Below are 19,619 nucleotides of genomic sequence, written 5' to 3'. Positions count from 1 at the left end.
CCCGAGACATCGGGACTCGTTCAGGTGGAAACCTGTGTCCCAGCGGTGGTTCCGCAGGAGCATCGAGAGTCTGTTGACCCAGCACGGAAGAGTGACGATGGGTTTCTTCCATCGGGAAAATGAATGAATGTATGGGTTTCATTAGTGTTGCATGGATTTCTTAATGCCTTTACGGTATATGTTTTTTAAGGTTAAAATTGATAAACTGGATGTGATTTACCCAAGGGATTTTATTAGAAAGCAACGTGTTGGGAATGACAGGAGAATTGTAAATGAAAGTGCTTTTGAACGTCCAGGAGGAGGTGTGGCAGGATTTGTGAATTTTAATAGGTATTTTGAACGTACAAACACACTTCCAGATACATATGCACGCACACACATACATGGAAGCCCAAAGCGCAGAGGACGGAAAGGACGCAAGAATGCCCATATACGGGAAACAGCAATGTTACCAAAAAACCCCTCAGAGACAATGGATGGTTGATGTCGCAAGACTCTGTCATGAGACTGAGTTCCTCTGGAAAAAACCCAAGAAACTGTATTGGAACAATGTAACCCAGTTCTGTATAAATATGACTGCATTTTTACTGTTAAGGGCTGCATTTTTGATTTTGATGTCGGATTGCATCCCTAGAGAGGAATCGAATCTCTTCTAGTATAATCCTGGCTGAATTTCTTTTGGTTTGAACTGCTCTGCTATAATATTGTAACTTGATAAATCTCGGATGGGAACGAGTTCATATTTACTCGAAATTGCTTGAACTGCTGATAAGGTAATTAGTCTTTGTAATATTCACTCATACAGGACTGCCCTGTTGAGATTGAATAAGCTGAAGTTTTATATCCTGTAACATTTACTTTTTGATTTGCTACAAGTATTAATTTTTGTACTACCAGTGTTTTAATCTTTTGTATAAATAAACTTTTATTTCTAAAGACAATCACTGTTAAGTCTTACTTCAGCTTTTACAAACAGTTCTAAGAGCAAAAGACAGAGCAATACATTAATCCTTATTAATCGAAGATAACAAGGGTTCCAAGAGCGATTCGGCTGGAAGGTAAGCATGAATTTAATTCATATGTCTGGTTAGTAATGTCTATTATTGTTTCCTTGGGAGTGTAGGGACTACACCTAGATTTACTGGTATAAATGATAAACAAGCAAGTTGAGGGAATAATTCCTATTCTGACCTGACAGCAAAAGATCACCTAGACACAGTGATACTAGGGGTTAATCAGGAACGTGAGAGCAATACCAGATCTCACCACAAGTGATGAAACTCCTGCTTCCTCAACTCTGGCCCAAATTACCTGAACGAGTAACCCAAAAATACTCAAGTCAAGGCCCAAAAGAACTACATGCACATTCTGTAATTTGATTGTGAACAAGAAAAACATCAAGATACACATTCAAAGACAACACTAATCCGCAAATATAGATGTAACAGCAAATCGCCATCTTCCATCCCAATGCATGGACCATAATAAGGGCATTTTCACTGTCAGAAGAACCCCATACATGTACAGAAATGCCTGGGGAAAGAACCATCAAGTGAGCTAGAGCAATGCAAACGGGCTTCCAAATTTCCCAGGAGAAGTGGCTTAATGGGGTTTCAGTGCATCCATGTGAATTCATTATCATACTGTCCTATTTCATCTGAACTCACACTTAAGGAAGAAGTTCTGTCAGATATGGTAGGAAGAAAGTGGATTTCTGACAACACAGAGAAAATGTGTCCCGCTAGAAAGCAATAAGCAGAGTCTGAGAGCAGAGAGTAAAGAGGTCTCATTAGGCAATGGAACATCGAAAATATGTCTGTGAGTCCTGGAAACATGCACCTCATATTATTTGACAAAATAAATACTTGGCACTGCCCATGCTCTGAGGAATTCATGTCCTCATAAGTCCATTGCAAAATAAGCGCCCTCCAGTGGTAACAGGTAAGAATGAATTAACCCAAAAACATGACACCTTTGCAGAATCTGGTCCTCAGGATGTGCACAGTACTGAGAAAATTCTATATCCACCTGAAATAAACGCTTTGACTGCAATTGTCCTCTACTTGCTGTACAATAAGACATTGCCAGCTGTTCTGCCAAATATGTTGGTTCACCTCTGAACATGAGACACTGTCCAAGCACCTCATCCCACTAGAGACCACTGTTTGCCTAGAAAACATCCCTCTTTCGCAATTTAATCTTAATTACACAGAAAGCAAAAATTGTCACGTTCACTGGCATACTGGAAGGTGAAGGAATACATAATTGTTTCTTAATGTTTACATGTTCTAATCTAATTAAAGTTTTACATTTTAAGATATCAGGTTTATTTCAAAAGTACAGGCCATACATCTAGTCAAATTAATTCAGACTTCAACCTTACTTATTTTTTATCATGTATAACTTTACTCATTATTTTAAAGAGTCTGTGATGATGAAGGAATTTGTATAGTTCTGAAGTCTTTATAAGCAAGCATATGTTTGTCCATCAGTGAATTATTGCAGAAATTAAACAATTTTCTTGCTTTTTTCTCCTAAAAGTTTCTCCCCCAAAATCCTGTTTGGTAAACTCTCACAGATGTCAACAGAAAAGCAAACATGATTTATAATCTGTCGTGATCTAATCTCAAATGCTATTACAGAATCACAGTGCAGTTGGCAGGACCTTGGACATCTTGGAACAGACAAACCAAAAAAAAGTATCCGACCCATGACTCCCTTCTTCATGGTTATCTTCACTTTGAGGCATTGACAGCACGTGATTTAATTTTTTCATGTGTGTGCTGTAGGGCATCGTGAAAATGGACTTGCACAAGAAGGGAGTTTTAAGCATGCCAGGTTAGTAGTGGTCTCCCTTCTCTTAACATTACTAGTACTGTCAAATAACACTGAATTTGAGTAAAATGTCTAACAGTGAGTGATATTGAGGATCCCCGCAACAGTTTGAAGAGGCTTTTTCCCTAGTAAGTTAAATATATAAATGTTCTGTAAAGGGAGTGTCCTGCAGTCATATTTAGAAAAGTTCTATCTGAGGCCACATTTACACATAGCCGGGTATTTAGAGAAATGAATATCACACAGAAATGTGATTGTCAACGAGTGGATCTCTGAGCTGCTGTGAGGGAGTGGAGGTGGGATTCATTTGCATATTCATAGAACCACGTATACTAAATGAGGCAAAGGTGTAGAGTTACATTCAAGCTATTTTAAGGCATGAAGAATTTTTTTTTTAAAGGGAAAATGTTTAAATATGTCATTTTGGTGATCAAAGATTTTGGGATAAAATTATTGACAACAGGGGGACTTTAAGGTAGTTTGTTTAATCAGTCTCAACTTATATCATGGAGGGCCATTGATTTCCTATCCTAATTAAACACACCTGAATAATCAAACCAATTAATAACTGATTACTCTAAAATGACAGACAGGTGTGCTGGAACTGAACGCTGAAGCCCTCCAATATCCCTAGCTGTGTCCCAATTTGAAGACTGCATCCTTTGAAGGCCGTATTTGAAGACTGATTGGCCGCGTTTGAAGGCCGATTGCGTCACAGCTGCGCGACGAAGACTGTCCCAATTCAAACACGCACGCTTCGAAGGCCACGTTTGAAGGCAGATTGCGTCACAGCAGTGCTAAGAAGGCTGTCCCAATTCAAACTCTGCATGCTTCGAAGGCCGATTGCGTCACCGCGGCGCGACGAAGGCTGCTCCAGTTTGGTATGTCATTCAAATGCGCCGCCAAATGCGCACTTCATTTCTCTGACAAACGAAGGATACAAAAATGGACACTTCGTGGCCTACCCTTCCCCAGAATTCATAGCGCGCCGGTGACGACCAGTATATAAACGGTGACGACGCAACTTCACGCAAGTTTATTCCCAAAAAATGTCTGGTGTCAGTAGTGTCGTGGCTGAGGAATTCACTTATAAATGTAAGTATTGTGTTTTAATTTATTAAAATAGCTAGCGAAACAAGTGTTAAAACCCAGGGGTGTTTCTTAAAAAACCTGAACTTAAACTAAAAAACTGCAGCTTCATTTATCAGGTGGTCTGAGGCAAAACCTGTTGTAATTCTTTTTGTTTCAGGGACCAAGGAGCAGACGGCTGACTTTATTCGTTTAAGGGCCGAACATGATTATTTATTTACAGGGGCCAAAAACTCGGCCACTGTGGCTTGGAGGTAAAAGTCAAAGTCATTAAAGGCATTAACCATTTGTAATATTTCCACTAGCTGCCTCTTGTATGCAAAAATTAGCCCTCACCCTATACAAAGCCCACAGCAATGAGACAACTAGTTAAGGCAATGGTCTTTCTCTTATGTAGTTTTTTTGTATATAAACGTGTTAAGCAAACTTGAGGATCCAGAAATATATTCCAGGAGTATTTTGTATGCATGTACTGCTGTGTGATTTTTATTTTTTTTTCTAATGTTAAGATTGCAACCCTGTCTTAATATTTTTCATAATTCTTTCCTTTTTTCTCCTTTTTTAGGAAAGTTCTGGAGAAAATGGACCTGCTGGGGAAGGTCACTCCCTTGCAGGCCAAAAGAAAATGGGACAACTTAAAAAAAAAATACAAGGTAAGCAAGTTAATTGACACATCTTTGCTGAAATGTATTGTGGTGTTCTTGTTGTTAACAACAGGTATGGTGTATTTGCTCTGCCTTAGGATTGCAAGTGTCCTGGGACAGGTGAGGGGGTGAGCGGAAAATCCACTGCTGAAACTTGGCCGTGGTTTGTCCTCATGGATGAGGTTTTGGGACCGAGGCCTTCCAACAACCCCCCTGTCCTAATTGCCTCCCTCCCTGAGGACAAACCAGGGCCAAGTTCAGCCCGGGCAGTCCCAGCAGCCTCGACAGCCTCAGACGCCCCGACAGCCTCAGCCGCCCCGTCAGCCTCAGCCGCCCCGACAACCTCAGCCGCCCCGACAGCCTCAGACGCCCCGACAGCCTCAGACGCCCCGACAACCTCAGCCGCCCCGACAGCCTCAGCCGTCCCGACAACCTCAGCAGTCCCGACAACCTCAGCCGCCCCGACAGCCGCCCCGACAGCCTCAGCAGCCCCGACAGCCTCAGCAGCCAGAAAAAGGGGCCATGACGAGCTCCTTGAGCTAATGAGGGAGGACATGAGGTTTCAGAGGGAAACAGAGGAGAGGAGAGCACAAGAGAGCAGGGAGAGAATGGACAGACTGTTTGCTCTCCTGGAGAGAATGGTCGAAAAAAAATAATATTTACATTTGTTTGAATCAGTTTTGGTATTTATGTTTTTTGTCACTTATTTTTACATGAAAAAGTAATTTCTGTACACTGTTTGTGTTAAGTTAAAACCTATATGGAATTTAAGTTATTTGTAAATGAGGCAAGGCAATTTTTGTACATTGTTTATTTTTATAATACGTTTTACATATGGAATTGAAAAAAAAAAAAACATTTGGAAATAAAATAATTGTTCTTGACTTGTATACATGTTTTTTTTAGCGTGTAAAATGAAAATGATTAAGTACTTTACAAATATTTACAACAACAGGAAAACAATTCAAATTAATGGTACATAAATCAGATTGAAAAAAAAAATGGACACTTTCAGCTGAACAGGGAGACTCTGATGGTGCTGCTGGACTGGGATGAGCTCCACAATAGAGACCCTGGTAAAGCCTCCTGCTGGTGGGACATCATCTGGGATGGTCTCCAGAGTGTTTGAGTGCATATTTCCACTGTCCACTGCATTGTATTTCAACAGGTTTGCAGGGCTGACTCAATCAACGGCTGCCATCTCACTGAGATATTTTCAGAAAGAGGGATAAAAAAAATTCAACATACATAAAATATTAAATATTTTAATATTAAAATAAAATATTTCGACATACAACAACATTAAAAATTTTTCCTTATGCATTGTAACTTTACAATTCTCTTACTTGCCTGTTACAAATAGTCGTGGTCAATTGGCACCTCCTCCAGGGCAGACACCTCTGCAGACAGCTGGTCACGCCAGGGAGCACCACTGACCGTCTCCAAACCGTGCTCCCCCTCATCCTCTGCATCATCCTCCTCATGCTCATCCTCCAGGGCCATGATGTCACCGACCCCAAGGCAGATGTTATGGAGGATGGCACAGGCTGTTATGACCTGAAATGGAATTAAGGAATAAATTTATATTTTTTAACAGATTGCGTTTATTATTTTGCAGTATTTTTAAAGTGTATTTTTAATTCACTTACGTGAGGTACAAAGGTGTGGTGCACCTCCAGCGCTTTCAGGAAGATGGATCTGAACCTGGTCTTCATCATCCCAAAAGCACGCTCTATAATGGAGCGTGCCCTGGAATGATGGAGATTAAAGCGCTGGGCTCCCACACCTCGTACTGGCCTCTTGTAGGGAGTGATGAGGGGGAGTGGGTGTTGGAGACATGGGTACCCGCCGTCTGCGAGGATGAAGTGCCCTGGAGGAGGGTACACTGACCTCCTGAACAGTGGGCTGTGGCGGAGCACCCGTGCGTCATGCACTGACCCGGGCCAGCCCACGTAGGTGTCAATAAAGCGGCCCTGATGGTCACAAACAGCCTGCAGGATGATGGAAGGGAACAGTTTCCTGTTCCTGTAGCATTGACCATCAGGACCGCTTGGAGGCTTGATGCGGACATGGCAGCCGTCGATTGCTCCTGCAGCTTTCAAGAAAGCCCGGTGTCTTGCCAGCCCTGCAAACCCACGGCAAACTGCCTCCAGGTCTTCTGGGGTGTTTGGGAGGTGAATGACTTGGTGGCGGATGGCCACCACCTCCTCAGCGACCCGGTGGACAATGCGGTGGACAGTGGAACGAGGCATGTCAAATGCTCTGGAGACGACCCTGTATGATGTACCACACGCCAGCCAGAAAAGAAATATCAGGGTCTCTATTGTGGAACCCCATCCGTGTCGCCGGTCACTTCTCAACAGGTCCAGCAGCACTCTCAGGGCCTCCCTGCTCAGCCGAAAATCAGGTCGAGTGTCTTCCATTTCATTAAAAAACCTGTCCAGCACTGGAACGTTCAGGTTTATTCTGCAGTACAGGGGTCTGGTCTTAATTAGGGAAAGAAGGAAAAGAGAAATTTGTGTACCACATTGGGGAAAAACTTATATCATATTTAAAACCTTACTTAAGTAAATGTGTAATTTTGCATACTCTAATGCATCAAGAGTAAAAGTAAGAGTAAAAGTAAATAAGTAAAATGCAACATAGCAGTAATATTGATGCAAAACCATATATATACACACACACACACACACACACACATATATATATATATATATATATATATATATATATATATATATATATATATATATATATATATATATATATATATGTATATATATATGCTTTTGCATCAATATTACTGCTATGTTGCATTTTACTTCTGAACTTTATATAGCCTACTGTTGGGTAGTTTAATTTACAAAATTACATCATATTGTAAACGACCATGTTTTTTGTAGTATTGCTGTCCTGTGAGGGGAAAAAAGTACTTCAGTAGTAACAAATGTAGTTCCTTACAGTCCACCATCACATTTACAAACTGTTGCTAACTAACTTATGGAGGTCTTGTTGCCTAGCAACTGTGACAGCTGCAAATGACTAGTTGCAGTAATGTGTTTCCTACATTTTTTTTGTATTGTTTTTTTTTTTTTGTGTGTTTAAACTGTAAAATAAAACAGGGTTCAAAATATGTTCACCATGGTCAAGAGAATAAACTATATAAAATTGAATCTTGGTAAGATTTAAGTCAACATTCAAACCGTTTTGTGTATTTTGTATTTTCATATGTATCATTAGATTATTCAAGTAAGTTGAACTAATAATTAGCTACATTTAAAAGTGTAATCCGTCAATTAAGGACGCAGCAAACCAGTTAAATTTACCTGCCCATGGTCTTGGCAAAGCCTGAGATACATCACCCGGCGGCGCCGGGGATGAATCCCTAACACCATCTCCTCCAGTAACATATAAAAAATAAAAATAAAAATGAGCAATTCTGGCTCCATATTTACTTGTTTGAATTTGGAATTTTTGAAATTTCACAAATGTCATGTAGGACGGCAGCTCTCCTCTCGCACCGTTTAAAAGGCGGCAATTGGGGACACCTGGTGGCTCAATTAGATATCCAATGAAGGCTACATTCGTAGCCTCCTTCGAAGGCCACGTAGGCTGCATCCTTCGAAGTCTGCATCCTTCGAAGGATGCAGCCTTCAAATTGGGACACAGCTCCTGTATGTGCTCTGTATGCATTTAGAAGTCTGATAAACAAAATAATAAAACTAATTAATGTTTAAAAAAAACGAATATGTTTTAAAGCGTGTGCTTTTTTGTGTATATTACACCACTCATATTCACACAATATTCATAACTTTATAAATATTTAAATTAATTTATGAATGATGTCGCTATCTCAAAGTATCACCAAATGTCTATAATGTACTGTGAATGCCTAGAAATTAATAGTTTATTCATATATATATATATATATATATATATATATATATATATATATATACACATACAGACCCTTTCCAAAAAATTTGAATATCATGGAAAAGTTGATTTATTTCCATAATTCCATTCAAAACGTTAAACTTCCATAGATTATAGATTCAGGGCCCACAACCAAAAACCAGTTAGTTAATACCAATAGTTAAACCCTGGTAACTACAAAAAAAATTTTTCGTGATCTTTCCAACGTGATGACGCAATGCGTGGCACATCTCAGAGATGGTACATGACGAGCATTTGTGGTTAAAAAGTATATATATATTTCTTTTTTTTTTGAAAATGACCGATCGTTTCGCTAGATAAGACCCTTATTTCTTGACTAGGATCGTCAAGGTGTAGAGACTTTGATGCTGCACTGAGACGGACATTTGAACCTTCTTTGAACATTGATATAGTTGGTTGCCAATGAAGTCCATTACATGGAGAAAAATCCTGGAATGTTTTCCTCAAAAACCTTGATTTCTTTTCTACTAATGAAAGAAAGACATGGATATCGGGGTGAGTAAATTATCAGCAAAAACTTTTTTGAAAGTGAACTAATCTTTTAAGCAGCGAGTTACGTCGTTGTTCTGGAAACGCACCCCTGGTCGAGTCCAAGTCAGTGACGGCTGCTGGTCTTTCAAAGAGGGGAAGCTCATTTTCATTATTTCATTTATAAATAATATACATCATTATTTATTTTTTATATGTACACCCATACATGTTAGTGTATAATTATTACATATATACATATATATTTACATAAACCGTTTTATTAATTCATTTATAAATAATATACTTTATTATAGTTTTTGTTTATTTTTTTTGGTTGCTGATAAATAAAAAAATAGAAATCAGGTCGACAATATTAGCACTGTCTGCCATCATGTACAGTCACCCCTACGACTAGCCTAGCCTACTGTATGAATGAATGAATGAACAAACGATCTAAAAATAGATATTAAACTCGAAGGAGGAAATGTGGGAATTAGGTTAAACTGAAACAAGGAATGTGGTGTATAATTGTGTGAAATGTATGATGAAAATTGGCTAGCAATTTAGCCAAGCAAATACCAAGAAATAGGTAGTTTGAAGTTTTGAAGTTTGAAGTTTTGAAGTTTCAGAAGTTTGTCTTTCGACTACACTTACAAAATCCGCGATGGTACTGAGCTTGAATAGCTTCAGCGTCAGCGACTTTTTATAGTACAAAATCGCTGTCAATTAAAAGGAGATGCAGTCTTTCGAATCATCACGCAGAAGCCCGGAGTCCAGGCTAGCCCACTCCTCATTCACCCCAGAGACGCTGAGCGTCCGTGGACGGGACAATTGCAGCATTTATCCAATGACCGTCGAGTTTCGAAGCACTGAAAAAAACTGTTCAAAGCTGCCCCATTGAAGTCAATGGACGCTAGGTTTCAACAAGGAAATGCACTGTGACGCTACGGGACTGTATGAGAAGGAAATCGAGTCAGCTGACCTGCTATGGTCCTGTCCCAAATGGAACCCTAAGCACTCGCGGTCTTCCTTCGAGTTCGCACTTTCATGACGTAACGCCGCTTTGACTGCCAGGAAGAAGTCTGCTGTGGAGCTCACATCAGTGCAGGCTCGGCAAAAGTGCGGATCGAGGGCGCATATCGACTAAATGACAAATGGGACAACCTCCGATCTTAAGCCAGATGGACCTGGATTAAATATTTTGAATGTTTCGATTCTCATCTGACTTCTGGGGCCTGTACCATGAAGGTAGCTGAACAAACTCGAGGTTACAGGATTAGTTTTGAGTTGACAAAACCAAACCGATGCAATCAGGCTTTATTGGTACCATGATGCAGCTCATCAACTTTCTCTGTCAACTAAGGCTTTGATCCTTAAGCTATTATTACTCCACGCGCGCGTGCACATAAAAGAGTAAAGTCGACACTGAACAACCAATCGTGGGTAGAGTGAGAGCGATATATTTTTCCGCGGAGGAGCAAGAGATAATCATTCAGAATTACGATGAATTCAAATATGTATTTCAAGGTCGAAACAATACGGTCTCTGCTGCCAAAGCAAGAGAAGACTGTTGGAGAAAGATTGCTGATTGTTAATGTGTAAGTTAAACAAATACGTTCTATATTTATGTAAAATTATGTATTACATAAATACACATACAATAAGTATGTGTAGCCTATATGTGTAATATAGCCTATAGCCTATTTTTATAATATATAACAAATTTGCATGTATACTAAGAAAGATTATATTATTCATTGTTCATATTATTCAATATTCATTGATTTTTTATGCAACCCCAACTCCAAATGTTCTTGTCAGCAGATAAAGACAAAATATAATTTAAAGTGGTATTTACCACAACTTTTTTACTTTTGTGAACATTTTATCACAAACACTTGTTTGCAGCAAACAGAAATAAAGAGTTAAATTCAGAAAACCAGAATACTCTGTGGCGGAGGAGTTGGCTCTGAGTAGGCAATAAGGGATGGCCGATTATGGATGGGATTACAGGTGCTGTACAATCTGACCCTGGTGCTGGCTCCTCTAAGCAAGTAACACTGGGTACGTGTGCAATACATTACTACTTTTTTTAAGTTTTAAATATGGCTGACTGTATGTTCTGCAGTAGAGGGAAATACAGTGTCCCTGTTGAAGCAAGCACACATACACACAGTCTCCCACACAGAGGTCAGTATGCAGCAGACAGAACACCAAACATAACCTGCTTTACAACAGTTATGCTTTACATTAGCCAGTTTTATTTATTAGGGTGGAGGAAATGAAGACACTCTGTCTGTGTGTTCTCAGACAGTTGCTGATGTGAATGCACTGGGCTTTTTATTATGGCAAACATTTGAATGTGTGGCATAAAAAAGGAACTGGCCCTTACACATCTCTTTTATTGTAGGATTTTTCACAACCTGCCCCAGAAACTGAGGCCTCTACCTCAATGTGCTTCAGAAGAAATGTGAACAAGGTAAGGATTTAAAACCCTTGACATAAATTACAGTCAGTCCTGTGTTTGTAGGAAGTCAAGGAACTTTTTGTGATTTGATGAGCCTCCAGAAAACTTGTAATGATCATGTTTGTGGTGGAATTATGTTTCAGACTCAGTCAGGGCCCTGTACAAAAGGAGTCTTGAACTAGACTGCACACTAAAGGAGACTTGAACTAGACTGTTCACTAAAGGAGTCTTGAACTAGACTGTTCACTAAAGGAGCTGGACTGAGCTGAGGAGGCTCCAAAAAAAATAAAAAATAAAATTGGAGATCAAACAGCTGGATAAAACTGATCTCAGTATGTGAACTTATTTAACCAAGTAACACTTTAGTATAAATATTTATTAATGCAACTTTCTCTTGCTCTCTTTCTCCCTCCCATCCCACAAAACCAATAAAACAGTTTGAGACCTATCTTCAGTTTCAATGTGCTTTTATTAAGTGTAATATTGTATGGTGATTGCATCTACATCTGCACCAGCTGGGTGGGCTGCTCTGGTGACTCTTAAGCGCCGAACACAGTTGAAATGTGCCTTTAGGATGTCAAAGGTCATCTCTATCTTCACTCTGGTTTTACTGAGGGCCACACTGAAGCTGTGCTGTGGCCCTGTCTGAGGGTCTGCTTCCTGCATTCATGATGTCACCAGAACCGTTTTTGGACTAACCTCCGCCCACAGGAATACACAAAAAAAGGGGGCGTGGTCTTGTTGCGCTCCCACGGAGAAGAGGAAGAGTTGCGTTTGTAGAGTGTGTTTGTTGTCATGTCGGCGAAACGCTGTTATTTTCATCCTGGAGTCAGATCATCGTTGTTTGGCCTTCCCAGGGACGCTGTACTTCGAGATCAATGGTTACAATTTATGTTTAACTTGGTTCCCGAAAATTATAATCCACATGTAAAACATTTAACATTACAATTTAACCAATTCAAGGTAACAGCCAAACGTAAAAGTATGACAACTACTAAATAATCAGCTTACCATTGTGAAACATCATGCAAAAGTCGTGTTTGCACAGGTTCTACTCGATCCTCTTCATCTGTGTTCTCCGGGTCTGATTCCGGCTCAAATTGATACGGTAATATTACAGACATGTTTACAATAACATTGAGCGCATGCATCTCCACATTAGGTTAAGAGGCGTGACCTTTCCGGGCAACGTGCGCTAAGCTGCTGGCGAATCACAACACAGGAACCGCTGGCACAATCAGAACTCGCTACGTATTTCTGAAGGAGGGGCTTCATAGTACAAGGAAGTCATCAGCCCGTTTTTATGACAGTGAAAACAGCGGTATACAGATAAGTACATTTTGTGAAAACTACTGTGTTTTTTTACACGCGAAACATGAACACATGTTACATTGCACACTATAAACACAATCAAAGCTTCAAAAACATGCGAAGAACGGGACCTTTAAGGCTGTGATAGGACTTACTATTAACATAATCTGCCTCATGTTCCCCTAGAGCAGTGGAGATTGGAGCAATAGACTGCATATTGCAATGACTCTAGGGAATCCTATCATAAGATTAACAGAATAATAATACAAAAATAAAATAAAAAAGATTAAAAATAATTCTTAACATGTATTGTATAGTACATTTGTGAAATTTGCTTTTTTTTTTTTTTTAAGTGTTCATGTGATGTCACCCTATCAATATATCTTACCGGCAATTTTATAAAAGCCCTCTTTTATGGACATGGTCGATAAATGTCCGGGGAACACTATTCATGTAGCCTACTCCTGCAGAGCGACCTTGCGAATGGTTCGACAAACCGCGTTTTCCCCTAGCTTCTGTGCGTCACCCAGCGTGCAAGTAGGCCTATGTACCACTTGCAAAAAAAAAAAAAAAAAAAAAAACGCAACGCAATATTTGCGGTACAGTAAGTGCATGAATTCGACGTGTTAAATTCTTTATGTGCGGCTCAAGAAGTTCGCAAAGATAATACATTGCTACCGCGGAAAATCTGTATCTTTCATACAAATAACTATCAGGAAAGGCAAGGGGATTTTGTCTGGCTAAAAACTCTTTCTTTACGAAGTGCTCGTATAACAATTTGCGCGGAGATGTCCAAGCCATTGCAACAGACACTGGGAATAAGTTACGTCACCTATATGTTTCTTTGCTCTCAGCTGATTGGTCAAACTTCAGTCTGAGATCTTGAATCCAGAACATAACCTGCCCCGGAGCAGGTTAGCCGTGCAGCGTAAGATACCATGGCGACGAACACCGATTAAAGCCGAGCTACTTTCATAGTACCTAAAACCCAGGGTTGGCGGAAACTAAACTGAAACATAGCTGGCTAGCCACCTAAACCGGCTTCATGGTACAGGCCCCTGATGTCACCTGAATCATAATCATACACAGTTTGTTTGTTGGCCAAAGGAAAACTGGCCCCCAACTGAGCCTGATTTCTCCCAAGAGTTTTTTTTTTTTGTCCATTCTGTCACCTGATGGAGTTTTGGTTCCTTGTCACTGGCTTGCTTAGTTACACTTATTATTGCTTCAACAACATTATATGAGAACTGAACCGAGCTGGACGATGACATCACTGTTTTCTCTAGAGCTGCTGTAGAGATAAATTAACTAAATTAATAACTAATGATTTTTACTATGGAAATGAATCAACACTGAACTTATTAAGCTGTACAATGACACTACTTTCTGTACAGCCGAAACAAACTTTGTTGCATTATTCTCCTGTTATCACTGTAAAGATTTGAAACAATCTATATTGTAAAAAGTGCTATATAAATAAAGGTGACTTGACAGGAAAATATAGGTTTTACCCTTAATGCTAGGATGACGAAAGTTACAATCACTTTAGTTTTTAACATTACCAGTGGTAAAAGGAAATATTCTCAAAGCCTTTAAAGCAGGGAAAGTTATTTATTAAGCTACATGTTTAAATATACAGACAGTAGAATGAAACAATATACTCAGAGGCTGTAAAAGCCTTTCTTGTGTTATGAGGTTATGCACCGATGTACAAAAGTGGCAGGATTAAAGCCTTTCTCCCAGATCAACAGTTACCTTTCCTTCTTATACCCTGAGCAAATCATTGCTAAACATGATCGGAATACCAACACTAAAACCAGTCGCACTCTGGCAGAACCTATGAGAAAGTAATAATTAACAAAGGTAAAAACACAGCTCACTTTATGGTACTGTAAAACAAGCCAATATCAATGTTATCATTAGAGCATAAATCCACTTTCCCAAAATCTAGGACATTCTTTTACATGAAAAGTTGTAAATCAGGTTAATAATTATTACATTTAACCCTTTTTATACATGTCATTAAATTTAAGTTGACGAGTTCTGTGCATTTATTCAGTTTTACATTTGTTGACACAGGATGTTGTTGCATGTGGAGGAAAAATAACATTTAAATGAGTTTTGTGGATTCAACACAAGTTGAAATCTATCAGCAACATTTGTGGCATGATATCTTTCACCACAAAAATAACTGTCTCGTTCTTTAGTTTAAAAAACTTTGTCAGGCACTTACAATGGAAATAAATGAGCCAAGCAGAAAATATTTTTTGTGTGAGCCACGCCCACTCATTAACATATAATTTGCATGCAGGTTGTCTTTGAAAATGAAAACTAAAATGAAAACTGTGAAATAAAAGAGGAATTAAAATGAAAACTAAAACTTACATTTGAATTTGAATTGTGTCACTATTATTGCGTGAGGGTTAATAAAGAGCGTTTAAAACGTTTGGCTTTTCATTTTAATATTGGCAGTCTTGCCTCGAGACTGTAGTGAAAATGAAATGTGAAATCACCAATTGCATTTTATTTTTCAATTTGACAGGGATGATGCACTGTCACTGTGAAAATGAAATCATTTAATTTAATTCTCAATTTTGTCACATATTTTGCGTACAGTTTTCTGTAATGAAATCGTTAATCTGGTTTTAATTTTAATTTTAATCATTTAATTAATTTATTTAAATTTGACAGAAAATGCCTTCCATCGTTTACTTCTCACAGCAGACAGTATTCCTCAATTGCAGAAGATTCCATTTCAAGGTCTCTCTTCATGTCTGCTGTCTGGCAAGTTCCCTTGTAGATTCTTTCAGCTGAGTTCTGTCCACGCACATGACAAACCTCCCTAAAATGTGACACTGTTACCCGATTCCGATTCCAATTCCTTGTTTCGATTCCGGTTCCTAACGATTCTCGATTCCGATTCTTTTAAGAGGCAGGGTAAAAAAAGTTTAGATCAATTTAAATTCTATGAACTTTTTACTTTTTATGAAATTTACTATGAATTTCACACAGGGCTGTTTTCAACTACAATATAAATATCAAATCTATTTTAAACAACTTTTTTAGGACATTTTAAATGAGCTAGCTAATCAACGGTCTTTCTGAAGGAAATAGTCTGACCTTCTCCATCAATTGAAATATAAAAAAAATTTGCATCACAATAAGTGTATTGTATTGTGATTGTCACTAACATTTTAGTAACTAAACTGAATTTTATTAGGTTTAGTGACAACATGTTACAATGTTTACATGGTACAATTTCTGGTAAGCTACGCTTTTTTATTATTTCATTTCAATTCAATTATTGTGATTTGATTTAATATTGACTAGGTGCATTGACTATCTTAGGTACTCAAGATAGACGTTAATTTTTCTCAAGAAAAAAACAACTCACCTAATGCTGTAAACATACAGAGAGCCCTATCAGCTGGCAGTATTATTTAAGGTTAAAAATAACTCAAATTAAATATAATGCATTTTTTTTATTATAATAACAACAACTTTATTTAGTGATATAAGTACAAATATAATAAATATGTAATATAGTACACATATTTAGCAAAATACTACAAAATATACATTTAGGTAAGTTGTAGCCTACTGTATCTTTCAGTGTTCGTGTTTTTTGTACTATTAGCTGCTAGTCGAGATGATCGGTTCACGTGCGCTAGGGATCTGTCACGTCACATTTACAAGCGCCAAAACGGTATTTATTGTTTGAATTTCGTAATAAAATTGACAGAATCTGAGAGCTGAGATTTTTTTGTATATCATAAAGTAACTGCCCTGTCTGTCGGTCTCCGTGTCCTCTTTGCTTCGCGATTTTATTGTGCGTGAGAAAATGGATGTGTGGCGTGAGAGCGTGTGAAAAGTGTTAATTGCGTGTGTCTCACGTGAGAGTTGGCAGCTCTGCATGTGTAAATGTTTTTTCATGAATATATATTTTTTTTACGTTCGCCGGCATCGTGCGCAGTTTTTCAAACGGACGAGCAGAGGACGAGAGAATATGGTTGCAACTTGCAAGATACCGAAGAATAAGAAAACATCATATAAGTACGTTTTTAAGGTTTAACGTCAGGGTTGTTTGCTTTGAATACATTTTATGAGACGCTGTGTGGTTCACAGTTTAGCATAACAATCAATATACGCTTACACCTGTGCTAGTACACGCATTTATCATGCCGTGTGTACGTTACAAATGTTTAACTAAAGTGTCAGCGAGTTAACATTTGGCAGTTTGAAATCGATTAGTTACTTCAGTTCAGAATAGGGCTAGAAATGACTTAGACAGCGGTTTCTTCTTCCGGTCGGCGGACTGTGAATCGAAACTAGGAATCGAAATTTAAACTTTTGAACGATTCCGGGAAAATCGCAAAGCTAGTCCCGGTTCTACTCGATACTCGATACCCAAGCCTAATGCTGATGCACTCTGTTCTTTGGTGGCATGCTCTATCTTGTGAGCCATATCCAATGTTACTGCCAGTGACCTCATGGGTGGTTGTCCATCTTCGCTATTTTGATGGTGAGTAATGTTGCATGTTGTTGCTGCTGGCTGCTGTTATGACAGCACACTTCCATACTGAACTTTACCAAAGGCAGAATCCACCAAAGAATCCTCATGTGACATCCTGATAGTGGTGACTGAAGGAGCTACAGCACTGGCAAAGTCCTTATGCCTCTGCTACTTGGAGGACTGAGAGGTCAGGCACCGACACCCTTGTAAAGGGTACTCCTGAAATGAAATGAAAAGATAAAAGTATTAAGCAAAAAGTAAATTTCCTAGTTTTAATCTGTCTAATCTTTCATATTTTTCATTTTAAACTATATTCATCTTTAGTATGAAATGTTTGTGTTGTACCTTAAACCCTCAGAAAGCTTCCTCTCTTTGGCTCTTGCAGACAGAACCACCATTCTATTGACTGGACCTGGCTTGACTCCAGTGGTGTAGTCTACGTGATACGCAGGTATACCCACTAGAAAAGGCCAAGGATTTGCATATACCCACTTAAAAAAAGCGTGAGGATACGTATCAACTTCGTTTTGTGTCAGAACTTTCACACTTTCATTAATAAATTCACCCCGTCTGTGTTTGCGAAGCGACGGATCAAATCGCGGAATCCAGTCACAAATGGAGCTTGCTATATAAAGCAGACCGTCACGGATTTTGGCTATTTTTGAATTAATAAATCAAAAGTAGGGCTGTACATTGAATCAAATATCGATATGGACTAGTGTCTATGAATATTAAAGCTAAAAGAGACTGCAATTGTTCTACGCGTCTCTGGGAATGAGCGCTCAATGTGTGCTCCACTTCACACACACACACACACACACACACACACACACACACAGAGACGCACGGGTGACTCACGCTCGTGGTGTTTTCAGCGTTTCACTGTATTGAGACATGATGTAGGCTACAGCTACACATGTGCATTTCATCGCAGAGCTGCTATGAGAGTCACTTGACGAGAATTTCACCATTTCATTTGATAAAACTATCGTCATTCATTCGTTTCATATACACACAGAAACTGTTATGTCTTCTCTTTACAACAACCTGTCAAAATAAAAGTTCGGTATAACTTGAAGAAATTATAACAGAAATATATTACTATTGCACAGTAGAGTATACTTCAGGCCTAATAATAATAATAATAATAATAATAGTTTATTAACACACAGAAACTCAAATGTCTACAACCCACCAAAATAAAAGTTCGGTCTAACTCAAATTAATAAGAAAGAAATTGCACAGTAAAATGTTAAAATAACACTTTTTTTTTTTTTTTTAACACCATTTCTAAAAGTAAATTTGTATTTGTGCCTATAATGTTTAAAAAAAAAATAATATTTGACAATTGTCAGCTGATAAAACCTGTGCTTCAGGGACCATATTCATATAACATCTAAGGCTAAAGGTAGTTCTTAACTGACTGAGTTAGATGGTGATTAACACTAAACAGTAGAAAATCAGTCCAGTCTCCCCATCTGTAAATGTTGGCTGTTAAAGTCTTGTGTTGCTTATAATAAATTGACATGTTGATAACACTTAGTATTTCATAATGCTCTCAATTACATGTCGATGCATACTGTAGCCTATGCATTAGTGAGTGTGGCGGTGCTTATGGGGTGACGCTCTGGAATGGGTGAGTATGCGGCGGCGGCGGGGGGTATATTAGAGTATACTCACTACAAAAAACTAGACTACACCACTGCTTGACTCCCTAGAAAATACACAGGGGCCATGTTAATATTAATACAGCAAACTTTTGAATACTAGATTACAGTATACAGCAGTCAATTCATCACTTATTTGCACAAATATTTCTGAATAATGACCACTTTTCCACAGAAATGCTGTTACTGACTAATCATCTAGAAAAAGCATGTGTCCTAAGCTAATAAAAAATTAAACTCAAATAATGCTCATTGTATTTATTAGTTTATTGCATTTCCAGTAGTTTTAATTAATGGTCAAATTAATTTAAAATTACCATTGTTCTAGCTTTGTGCCAGCTCTGCTCCGTTTCAGAACAGCTGTGAACTGGAGGAACTGCACTGATGCCAAGTTGTGAGTAGTGGGCTGTTTGGTAGAGTAGTGCAACAATGTGGTTACACAGTGACAGCATTACAGGACGATAGTTCTTTAATACAATCTGTGAAGATAATTAAATTATTAATGTTATTTGTAAACAGATTCTAAATTATTTAAAACACGTATGAACCCATTTACTGACTATGCTTGTTTTTGTATAGATGTAGAACCCACAAACAACTTCTGTTTAAAACATGCATTTCATTTAGAGATCAGCTCTTTTATGTCCTCCTACTCTTAATCTATG

General features: G+C 38.5%; 2 protein-coding genes and 1 long non-coding RNA gene across 6 annotated transcripts; 2 read left to right on the top strand and 1 right to left on the bottom strand.

The window, feature by feature from the left end:
- Nucleotides 1–3,468: 3,468 nt before the first annotated feature.
- Nucleotides 3,469–5,224, top strand: LOC309497435 (uncharacterized protein; the record flags this gene model as incomplete). Its single annotated transcript, XM_082167722.1, has 4 exons — nt 3,469–3,930; nt 4,085–4,178; nt 4,490–4,577; nt 4,667–5,224. Exons 1-4 carry the CDS (start codon nt 3,885–3,887, stop codon nt 5,222–5,224), a joined length of 786 nt encoding a protein of 261 aa, XP_082023848.1. The 5' UTR covers nt 3,469–3,884.
- Nucleotides 5,225–5,449: 225 nt separating this feature from the next.
- On the bottom strand, nt 5,450–8,006 carry LOC309497386 (putative nuclease HARBI1). Of its 4 annotated transcripts, none has more exons than XM_082167649.1 (4): nt 7,895–8,006; nt 6,218–7,054; nt 5,915–6,125; nt 5,718–5,769 (listed from the first exon to the last, which is right to left on the bottom strand). In XM_082167649.1, the coding sequence occupies exons 1-3, from the start codon at nt 7,976–7,978 to the stop codon at nt 5,922–5,924; spliced, it is 1,125 nt and encodes a 374-aa protein (XP_082023775.1). In that variant the 5' UTR covers nt 7,979–8,006; the 3' UTR covers nt 5,718–5,769; nt 5,915–5,921. The 4 variants fall into 4 exon arrangements, with proteins under 4 accessions (XP_082023774.1, XP_082023775.1, XP_082023776.1 ...); XM_082167650.1 differs by lacking the exon at nt 5,718–5,769 and having other exon boundaries at nt 5,918–6,125; nt 6,218–6,541; nt 6,638–7,054; XM_082167651.1 differs by lacking the exon at nt 5,718–5,769 and adding an exon at nt 7,433–7,481 and having other exon boundaries at nt 5,918–6,125; nt 7,895–7,954.
- A 2,787-nt stretch (nt 8,007–10,793) lies between these two features.
- Nucleotides 10,794–11,911, top strand: LOC309497496. Its single transcript, XR_014205571.1, has 2 exons — nt 10,794–10,846; nt 10,912–11,911. It is a non-coding gene; the product is annotated as an uncharacterized lncRNA (long non-coding RNA).
- The last annotated feature ends 7,708 nt before the right edge of the window (nt 11,912–19,619 follow it).

Source organism: Leuciscus leuciscus, assembly GCF_965113295.1.
Source record: "Leuciscus leuciscus genome assembly, chromosome: 4".
In the NCBI taxonomy this organism is placed as follows: Eukaryota; Metazoa; Chordata; class Actinopteri; order Cypriniformes; family Leuciscidae; genus Leuciscus; species Leuciscus leuciscus.
Note: the sequence above shows the minus strand (reverse complement) of the source record. Positions and strands in the feature narration are given on the sequence as shown.